General features: G+C 43.1%; 1 protein-coding gene across 2 annotated transcripts in view; it reads left to right on the plus strand.

The window, feature by feature from the left end:
• The window catches only part of STX18 (syntaxin 18), a 62,286-nt gene extending 51,434 nt beyond the window's left edge, over positions 1-10,852 (plus strand). For both annotated transcript variants that reach the window (XM_061469067.1, XM_061469057.1), the window contains 5 exons: positions 1,183-1,271; positions 7,810-7,868; positions 8,641-8,710; positions 9,233-9,313; positions 10,605-10,852. In XM_061469067.1, the coding sequence (XP_061325051.1) occupies positions 1,183-1,271; positions 7,810-7,868; positions 8,641-8,710; positions 9,233-9,313; positions 10,605-10,700 (395 nt within the window). In that variant the 3' untranslated portion in view covers positions 10,701-10,852. The remainder of the gene's footprint in view (positions 1-1,182; positions 1,272-7,809; positions 7,869-8,640; positions 8,711-9,232; positions 9,314-10,604) is intronic.
• Positions 10,853-10,981: the final 129 nt, after the last annotated feature.

Genomic DNA, 10,981 nt, shown 5'->3' on the forward strand with positions numbered 1-10,981 from the left:
TAGGATTTCTCCTTTCAGAGGCTTCCCAAGACAAGTCATTTTCTGAATGATGATGCATTATTCCTGCTTATGCAACTGAAAAAAAAAAAAAAGGGGGTTTAGAAGGTTATAACAAAACCAAACACAGTCCTTGGAAATGCCTGAAAAAATGGGCTGGGATAAAAGGAAGTCTGAAATGATAAAAAAATAAAAACTACATCTTCCTGTATTTTAATTTGCAGCCTGCATCTGATAACTCAAAGCAGGTTCAGATCTGATCCATTGTGGGGTGATGCAAATACCTCTTTTGGGGTTTGTAAAAATGCCACAGCCAGTGAGGAGGAGAGAGGCCTTCTCAAGAGTGCAGTCTAATCGTCAGGATTTTAAACATTGAGGCTCGAACAGCTTCAGAAACAGCGCGTTCCTGCAGCACAGCATCTTTTCTTTCTCGTTCCAACTTCATCTATAATCAAAAGTATATAATTAAGCCTAAAAATAAATCTTCCAGAAGGGACTATTCCAGAAATAGCTGTTCAAGTTCTTTTATGCCCAACTCCTGCTAAGATTTATTCAGCTGATTAGCTTTAATCAAAGGGGAAGTACTACCGAAATCAATGAAGCAGCTATGATGCGTAAGGGTTAGTTTGTGGGATCAGATCCGATTCCTGTTATACACAGGAAGACCCCTCGCATGGCGTGCAGCAGGATTGCCACTGCAGTATGCAGATTGAACAGCATGAGGAAATGGAGCTTGTCCTGTGAACTTTGCTTAGAATGTTGCTGAGATTCTGATTTTACTTCTCGGAATGAGGAGCTGGTGGTTTGGTCAAGTCTCATTGGAAGATAACAGTTTGCATACAGACTGTCATTTTGAAAATCATGTGTTTTCTCCTGTTAGAAGACAAATGTTATGGTATTTTGTACCGTAATAAGTCTTAATGCAGTGTGAGTTGTTTCACATCCTTCACTATCAATGTGCAACTTCTTATAGTTCACAAAATTAAACATATGCATGGACTTTTGTCCCTGTTGGGATGTTAAAGGTTATTAGTGTAATTTTGCACTGTAAGGGTAGGGTGAATCTCAGTTAATGACAAATGAGAGAAAACAATTTCATCAGCATTCTGAAATGGATGAAAAGTCATTTTCACTTCACTGTTCGGTGTCCTGCATTGTCTCAAGCGTTTGGTGGCTCTTTTACAGACAGGAATCTGCCTGATGCCCAAAGTAACCTTGGATTATGGGGGGATGGCAAAGGTGAAGATGAGCTGTCACCTGAAGAAATACAAATGGTAAGTATCTCTTGTGTCTTACTGTCCATTTTATTACATTTTCTGTGTATTCATATGTATGAAAGTAGAGATTCACCCAAATTCATTTTCAACTTTTCATTTTATGCAGAATGCCATGGCAAGAGATACCTCTTGCACATGGCTTCCTGGTTCTTCTGGTAGCAGTTAATATTTAAAATTGCTACAAATACTTACATGGAGCCATGAAATGAGAAACAACTGTTTTTCAGCAATTGAAATTAAAATATTTTTTGCAATTAGTTATGAATTGCTTTTTTAGCCAGGAAACAATAGAAGTCAAGGCAACATCAGAAAAAGCATTATGAAACTTCTGAAAGAATAAAGCATTGGCTGTTTTTTTCCGTGGACTATTTCAGCAGCACACCTTAAATAATTATACTATTTAACTATGAAGTGATGCTTTATTCCTTTTTATTATTATTTTTTGGATTATCAAAATCAGATTGGTTTACTAGAAGGAATAGCGACAAGCTTTCTGTCACAACAGAATCTCATAGATTCTGCATTTCTTTTCTCATGGATTGTTTTCTGCATTTTCCTGTTATCAGCACATTTATGTCTTGTTTGATCCAATTCTACTTCCAGTTGAACTGATACATACAGAATTCCTGACATAGACGTGATTGCTGGCAACCTATCTGTTAGGCTTTTCGATATTCCTAACATTTCTCATTTTGAACATGGCTCTGAGTTCTTAGAAAGCCCCCCTCCATTAGCACACGTTGTCTTCTTTTATATAAAGAAAGAAAACCTGATTTATAACTAGCCAGTAGATGTGCGATTTTCAAAATTGTGACTTTTACTAAAGAAAAGGGCTGCTGCAGCATGAGTATGTGAAGTTTCCTTGGCAGTGATTAGAGATGTTCCCAAACACAATATGCATCACTCTTCCCGTCAGAGATGAGTAAGTTGCACATAATTATGGTATGGTTTGTCAGAGAAAAGGTCCTTCAGAGGCTGCGCTTTATGCTCTCATACTGCTCTTGTGTGCCAGTCTGAAATCTAAAGGTTTAGTCCTGCTTTCCTTTTTCTCTTTAAAGAAAATTCTGTACGTATTATCAGCAGTCCTGGCTGACTGCGGAGATTGCAGTTGACTGGAGGTTAGCAAATGTGATGCCCATCTGTAAGAAGGGCCAGAAGGAGGATCTGGGGAACTACAGGCCCATCAGCCTGACCCGGGTGCTGGGAAACGTTATGGAGCAGATCATCTTGAGTGTCATCATGCAGCATGTACAGGACAACCAGGTGATCAGGCCCAGTTAGCATGGGGCAGGTCCTGCTTGACTGACATCATCTCCTATGACAAGGTGACCCGCTCTGTGGATGAGGGAAAGGCTGTGGATGTTGTCTACCTAAACTTTAGTAAAGCCTTTGACACAGTTTCCCATAGTGTTCTCCTGGAGAAACTGGCTGCTCATAGCTTGGATGGGTGTAGTTTGCTGTGTAAAAAAAACTGACTTCCTAAAGGATAGAAAAGCTCTACAGAGGGATCAGGACAGGCTGGATCCGTGGGATGAGGCCAATTGCATGAGGCTTGGGGAAGAGTGGCTGGAAAAGACCTGGGGGTGCTGATTGGTGGAGCTGAACATGAGCCAACGTGTGCCCAGGCAGCCAGGAAAGGCCAGCAGCATCCTGGCCTTTATCAGCAATAGCGTAGCCAGCAGGGCCAGGGCAGTGGCGATCCCCCTGTGATCATCAGCACTGGTGAGGCTGCACCTTGAATCCTGTGTTCAGTTCTGGGCCCCTCACTACAAGAGAGACATTGAGGTGCTGGAGCGGGTCCAGAGAAGGGCAGTGGAGCTGGTGAAGAGCCTGGAGCACAACTGTGATGAGGAACGGCTGAGAGAACTGGGGGTGTTTAGTCTGGAGAAGAGGAGGCTCAGGGGGCACCTTATTGCTCTCTACAACTGCCTAAAAGGAGGTTGTCGTGAGTGGGGGTCAGTCACTTCTTCCAAGTATCAAGTGATAGGATGAGAAGAAACTGCAGCAGGGGGGGTTTAGACTGATACTAGGAGAAATTTCTTCCCTGAAGGGGTTGTCAAGCATTGGAACAGACTGCCCAGGGAAGTGGTGGAGTCACCATCCCTGGTGGTATTTATAAGATGTTTAGATGTGGCACTTAGGGACATAGTTTAATGGTGAACTTGGTAGTGTTAGGTTAATGGTTGGACTTGATGACTTAAAGGTCTTTTCCAACCTAAATGATTCTATGAAGAGGGCAGGTTACAGTGTAGAAACTGCTGTGTTGGTTTTAAATTGGAATGTATTGTGTCAGATCATACTTAACAATTCTCAGTCATGATTCTGCGATCCCTCCTCTGGGTAAAATAATGAATTAAAGCCCCATCATATCGCTACAGCAGCGATTTCTATTAGTATTTTACCCACAGGAGAGAGCTTTACATTGTTCAAAGTGGTTGCAGGACTATGGTATGATTTGCACAATAAATTTCAGTTTATAACCCTGAGTACAGGTATATTAATGGTTCTTACAGTGAGCAGGTGTCTTCTGGTTGCATTGGGTGACAAAAAAATCTCTTTCTGCTGTTTAAGTAGTGAAAATATCTAATTTTCCCTGACTTTATCTTTTTTTGTTTGGTTGGTTTTGTCTTAAATTCAGATGCAGTACATGGAATGACTTACCTCATGGGATATCAGAATGGAACTGTGGTTCTTTCTTGTATGCATTAGACTTGCAGAGGTATCTTAAGGGGTTTGTCATTTTATGCCATACTTAGGTAACAATATTTCCCTGCCCTAAGGGACTCCTTTAACAATCATTGAGCTATCCTGATCACTGGAGTTTGGTTAATGTCCCTGTGGTGGAAATCTCTTTGTGACACACTGGTATGTGATGTGTTCTGTGCTCTAACCTTTTGTTCAGCTGACTGATTTAGCATATCTTAACTGCTGTCTGTCTGCACCAAGCTCCATCAGCCATGATTGCACATTGCAAAGATCACTTAGTGGTTTAAAAGGCAATCTGTGACAGTGGAACGTTTTAAATATCAAAGGGACTTCCTAAAGAATGCTTTCTCAAGTGGATTTGTGCTATTTGTAAGGGATTAAAATCATTCACTGCTTCTTTATTGAAAACTTGCTTTCTAAATTAGTTATCTCAGTTTCACTAAGGCAGCAAAATAGGGAGTTTTTGGTGCTGAGTATTTGTGCAGAAATACTTATCCCTACAGAAGTCAGAAAAACAATTACAGTTTGGTGGCCCTATTTAGTCACTTGAGGACCAGCCAGTCTACTCAGTGCTAAATCCTGTGGCTCTTTCATTGCTCTGTTCTGAGGTGACTCCTTGGGTGACTCACTAAAACCAGAGACATACAGTGAACATAAAGGAGTGCACTGATGAAACAGCTTTTACTGTCGGCCACTGTGAAGCAAATATCACTGTATTAGTCAATTGTATTGATACATGTAATTATGTATATCTGTTGAAGGAGTCACTACAGCCAGCAGTGACAATGACACTTGAATGTATTGCAACACCGACACTTCTACATTTAACAAAGCCACTTATGTTTAGGTGGCAGTCAGTGGGAGTGCAGGGAGCTGTGCAGTGTGTTCTCCTCAACTCACGGGGCCAGGCTGCTCTACCCAAAGTAAAGGTAACAGTGCCCAGTAGCTGCCCTCCTTATCTGTAAGCTTGGACTCTCTGGAGCCCTTTAGCCAAGGTGAGGTAGCTGATCTTGCCAGTAAGGTAGACAGTGAACCTCTAGTACAAAAAGAAATCCATATTTTAAAAGATGAAAAATCATTTTTCATTATTCTTCATTACATAAATTAGCTGTGTCAGACTGTGAAGACAACCTTTTTCTACGAGAGTCACTGTTTAAGCTTACCTGTCATTTCACACTCACTTGTGCCAGATTAAACCTACGGATTCCTGGTTTTTAAGGCAGTAGCCATTTCCCGTAAGGCATGCAGGTTGACAATTAATTTGCTGTTGGCAGAGGGTCAGGTACTGGTCCTCTGAGTTCCTGATGAGCCTAAAGCAAGTTGAAAACTTACAGCACAAAGTGTGTGTGTGTGGGGGGGGGCAGTGGTGATGGTGTGGGGCATGATAAGGAGGCAGTGAAGGTGAGGGTCAGAAAGGTAGCTTGCCTTCTCTCATTCTCTTGCTTTTCTGTGTTGCTGTGGCAGTGCAGAGTCTTGCTCAGCTCCTGCTCCCTAATATCCCTTAAGCCAGCCCTATCATCTGGTCCTGTGGTGGGATTCAGTTTATTAACCTGCCAGACAACTCGGGAGGAAAAGTGGTCAGTGAGCTAAGGTGTCACAGTGTGAAATCAGATGAGCAGCAGCACTTGCTTGGGATTGTGCATGCGGGGAGGGAGAGGAGCAGGACAAATTCCTCAGTGGCTGCACTAGATCTTTTTCACTGCACCCTCTGCAGTGTGCACACATTACTTCTTCTCTGTTAGTGCTATGGAAGTACTTGATATGGCAGAAGTTTCAGGTGGAACATTTCCAGGGAAGCACATCAGAAGCCACACAAGCTGTGTAAGGAAGATCTTCAAGAACTGGGGTAGAGATGCTGGTGGCGCAGCTGGGACAGGGAGGGGGTCATAGTGGTGAGCCAAAGGTGGCCACCAGACATGGCACTGAGTAATGTTGGATGTACATACTGCTGCAGACTGGCTCCATGCAAGCAGCTGTGGGTCATGTGAACTGCATGTCATAGCTACTGAGTTTCATGTTGCATCTTAATGATGAACTGTGGTGTTTAAGATCCTTTGCAGTAGAGTGCTTCATTTCCAGCTGTTTCAGTAGTGCTGCTCTAAAAGCAAAATGCCCATTTGCCTTTCACTGATGTAACACAACACTTGCTGTTCCCATAATCCATAATCCTCTGTGATTCAGACCTTCTTTTCCCCCTCCTTCCTTTTGCTTTTGTCACAAGATGACTGTTCTAAATACTTACTATTTTCTCTGGGCAACCCCTCCTTTTTTGCCAGCTTAAATGTCAGGTGTTTGCTCAGATAGTGAGCAGTTCCTGTTGCAGTGACTGCAAACCCAGTCAGACTGTGAGCAGTGCTGCTCTGCTGGTGTTCTTTTGGCAAGACACTGCTCTGTTAAAAAGGATGAGACCTTGCAAGGTGACCACAAGGACTGCTGCACTTGTGCTGCTGCTGAAAGTGTAACGTGACTGGATGATGCCAGGATCCCAGTGTGTTATGTAGGCTGGCTCAGAACAAGGAGACTAACTGACCTAGAACAGGGCTTGCTGTCCTGCACAGCTCTGTTGCCAAACTCTGCATTCTGAATCCTGTTTCCTGGTATTTGCACTGCTGCATTTCCTGCTCCACTTTGCCAGAGTCAGGGAGCAGGTCCTGCTTCAGTGGAAACGTGTATCCTATGTTTGTTTCTGTGTAACCACATAACAAGGTCTTTGCCAGCTTTGTGAGGGAAGTGCAGACACCTTGTTGGTTGTGGGTGTACTGCAAAGGCGCAGCTGTTACTGAGGCTTTGGTCATGTTGAATTGACTGGTAGAATACCTTGAATAAGCTTTACCTGCCCCCTCCGGAGAGGGGCTTGTGGCCACTCTGATACAAGGTGCTCTGCTGTCCCAGATGGCTGGGGCAGGCCACAGAGCTCCCTGAGCATGAGCTGCCATCAGCCAAGTGGCCAAGCTGCCAGACTGCGGGATGAACTCACTCAGCATCTCTAAAATCCCAGTCAGGCCGTCCCAACTGGTTCTTTCTAAAATGCAGCCTTTATGGCACAGCTTCCAACAGGCTCCACTACACCAAAGGATACCTTTTTCAATTGTATTTTGTCTGTGCAGGTTTTGTTTCAGCAAACCATGTAATCGTACTTGCTGCATGATGGCTTGTTCTGTAAGGAGTCCCAAATGGATCAGGCAGTCAAGTACACCTGAAAAGTCACAGCTTATTTTCCTGTATAAAGTCTCTATGCTGTATTTGGAAAATGTAGTGCTAGACGTTTACTAAGGTTTTTCATTGATTACTCAAGTTTTAAATGGAAGATGTCTACTGGAATAACTAAAGCAAATGTATTTGTGAAGTATGAAGTATATATATCAAAATATTTTATATTGTAGCGAAATCTAATAGCTGTTCATGTCATAGGCAGTACGTGAGTAATGTGAAGGACAATGCAAAGATGTTATGAAGAGCGTCATATGCTTGAAAAGCATCATATGCGTAAAGAGCATGACAAGCACTCAATGGCTTTCCCTACTCGATAAGGAACAGATTTCACTCACTGTATTTGTCCTTCCTGCAAAGTAACGTGAGCAAGTTAGATTTGGGGTTTGTTTCACTGAGGGGAGGATAATGACAAGTGTTACAGGGAGTGGTTACAAACAAGCAGATTCATATGGTTTATTTAGATGACTATCGGTAATTCCTGAACATGTTTCCAGTTGGGATGTATTGTAAATAGGTCGCAAGGACAGGTGGAGGTTGGTTGATCTGGGGTGGGTACTGAAGAGGGGTTCGCCAAGACCAAGTATGTGAGCTCACGTGTGTGATTTCCTTCTTCTAGTTCGAACAGGAGAACCAGAGACTCGTTGGTGAAATGAATAACCTCTTTGATGAAGTCAGGTACCACTTCCTGTTACTTTTGCTGCGCCTGATAGTCCCACAACCTGGACAACCCTCCACAGGGTGCATTTGTGCAGGATGCCTGGCTGCAGGAATGGCAGTGGTGTGGTAGGGGAGGGATCCAGGAAACCAGCCGTGTGAGTTCACACATTGTGCTGTCCCACAGGTGCTTCTGAGTGACACACAAACCATCCAAACAGCACTGGCTAAATTCGGAAGCTTTACATTGACTCAGTTAAGTTTCAAAGATGAAGTTTTCCATTTGTACCATGTTGTGCACTGCACACGCAGAGGGAGGTGCAGTCACTGACCCCCAGGCAGGGACCTGTCCCAGTGGTCGGGCCGTTTGCTCTCTGTGTGCTGTGCAGAAAACCTGAGTGGGTAACACAGAAATGGATTTTGGATTATTAGTACTAGGCAAGGGGAATTCCACACTTCACAGCAGGACATAAAAAGGCTATGTCAGAATGAACCACTTACAGTTCACCATGGATTTTGTTACGTTAGATGAAAGATGGACCATAGGTGGATTCCTCATAGTGAAGGCCACTCTTTGCCAATTTCCAGGTGGAGCCTCTCCAGAGCATCCCAGGGGCTGGTGTGTCCCAGCCAGGCACTGTCATAGTGCCCATCGCAGACTGTTTCTGTGGAGCTGCCAGTGAACAAATGGTGGCTTTCTGAGCAGCCCCATCCCAGGCTGGAGAACCTGCATCTGCAGGAGCAAGCAATGTTAGCACTAGTGTCTAATGGGATTTTTCTGTTCTTTGCCCAGACAAATTGAAGGAAAAGTGGTGGAAATCTCCAGATTACAAGAGATATTCACTGAAAAAGTCTTGCAACAGGTCAGTATAATACTACACCAGCAAATACAGCTGGGAGATTTTACTGGGGGGGGGGGGGGGGGGGGTTGGCCTTGGTTACATGCAAGATGGAAGTTTAAGATTAATTAATCTGTGATGCAAATGTGAAGTGTTCTGATTTTCAAATGCAAAATCAAGATATTTACTGTTGTTACTTACTGGGGCTGGACAATACAACATATGTATTAGAATGATCCCTCTGTCTGAGAACTAGTGTCCTGGTAAATGGGTTATAGCATCTCATCTGGAAATAGTGGTACCTCTTCCAAAACAGCAAAAATTAGATTAGATTTGGTTCTAGATAATTGGAAGACTTCCTGCTGGTCTGGGTGGTCTCCATTCAGACTCATGAAATCACAGGTAAAGAAATTACAGGTTGTCTGTACCTTTTACATCACTGACACTAAGATGTCCATCATACCAGATTTTAGAATTCTGCTTGTTGCCCAAGTATTTGGAGGTGTGTTTTTCCCGACATTCATCACTGTTTCTCATTTTTAACAGGAAACTGACATTGACAATATCCATCAATTAGTCGTGGGTGCAACAGAGAATATCAAAGAAGGCAACGAAGACATACGAGAGGTAATGTCTCAAAGTTGTGTTTTAAACTCATTTCTCTTCATTCTCATCTTTGTCCAACCACTGCTTTTAACAGTACCTGTGAGCTCACCCACAGCACTAAGCAGTGTGTGCTGGGGTGTCAAGGCACAGTTTGGGACACTTGTGCAGGCTAGGGAGGGCTCTTTGTGGTAGTGCTTATCTCACTGACCATGACTGAAGGGCTCCACAGGCCAGCAGGAGCTCTAGCATCTACCTGGCCTCACTGAACTGAATGACAGGAGTTTAAGCACCTGTGGAGTTTGAAGAAAAAACAAAAAGGGGTGGGGGGAAACTGCAGACTATGAATAAAGGACAGTGCTGGAATTGTTGAAGCTGGAGTTAAATGCTGAGGGTCAGCAGAAGAGTCATCATGCTGAACCCATTTCCCATGCTCCTAGCAAGCTAATCTATCCCACTGTCTTACTAATTAGAATGAAATCATGTTTTTCTTTCAGGAACTGAGATTTCAGTAAAACCAGACTTCCTGAATTAGGCTGCTGAGTAAATAGCTCAGTTGTTTGGTTTGCTCCTTCCTGAAAACTCATTCTTGACTCACATATTCTGTGTTATCTACTGCTCAGCTCTCCCGCGATGTGCACCAAATGTGGCATGAACTCAAGTTGTCTTTGCCTCATTTTTCACAGCTGTAGGTAGAACTAAGTTTCCTGAACCATACTGAGCAACAGTAGAGAAAGGTGGCAAATACAAAACTTTGTCACTTACAGTAATGCCTGAACTGCATAAAAAAATCAATTCCATGTGTAAATCTGAAAAATGAAAGTCAGGTCCCTGTATTTGCTGGTCTCAATGTTAGGATGGGGAATCCAAGAGAATGCTTGTTCTGAGACTGAAATACATGACTGATGGTGCTAACCCAACTCCAGAAACAGTTGTTGGGTTTGGGGGTGATTTTGGGTTTGGTGTTTCTAGTCAGGCCCTGTTCATTAGAATGGTGAAGGCCTGATTACTTCTCACCACAGAAGTTCACTTTTGGAACTTAAACTGCCCTTTATGCGTGTACATTTTGACGTAGTTCTTAATGTTTTGAGTTCCACTTAAAATGACCTACTTTAAGTTTTTGAGAGGAAGTTCAGTGTGACAAATCTGAAGGGGTGCAGCCAACCTCACTTATTCACCTGAAATTGATGGCGAGCTCTGTTCTTTCTCTTGTGGGTGAGAAGAGGGAAGCCACTAAGGGCTATCCTGGGTTGCCACTGCTGAAATGCCACTGTGTGTTTACTGGTGATGGTAACAGAGAACTTTTTCCTCACAGGCCATCAAAAACAATGCTGGATTTCGAGTATGGATTCTATTCTTCCTTGTGATGTGTTCGTTTTCCTTGCTTTTCCTGGACTGGTATGATAATTAAAAATACAGTGCTGTCTCCATGCTTTATTTGTAGCACTTTGGACACTGGTTTCAGCAGAATGGGGTAAATAGCACACCTGCCTCTTCTATGAAGTTTTTCATACTGCTATGATGGGAATATCTTCCAGCAAATAAATGTGTATATATCCATTAGTGCAGAGGGAGCTGATAGCATTCATTTTAAATCCCTTTATCAAACATTAAACCACGCTTAATCCTGCAAAGAACACAGAAACCTTTGAAGGAGCTGATAAGAAAGCTGCAAGCAGGAGCACAGCTAAG

This window comes from Pezoporus flaviventris, unplaced genomic scaffold (genome assembly GCF_033815535.1).
Source record: "Pezoporus flaviventris isolate CSIRO_AGI_PZ_B2104156 unplaced genomic scaffold, CSIRO_AGI_Pfla_v1 ptg000002l, whole genome shotgun sequence".
Taxonomy (NCBI): Eukaryota; Metazoa; Chordata; class Aves; order Psittaciformes; family Psittacidae; genus Pezoporus; species Pezoporus flaviventris.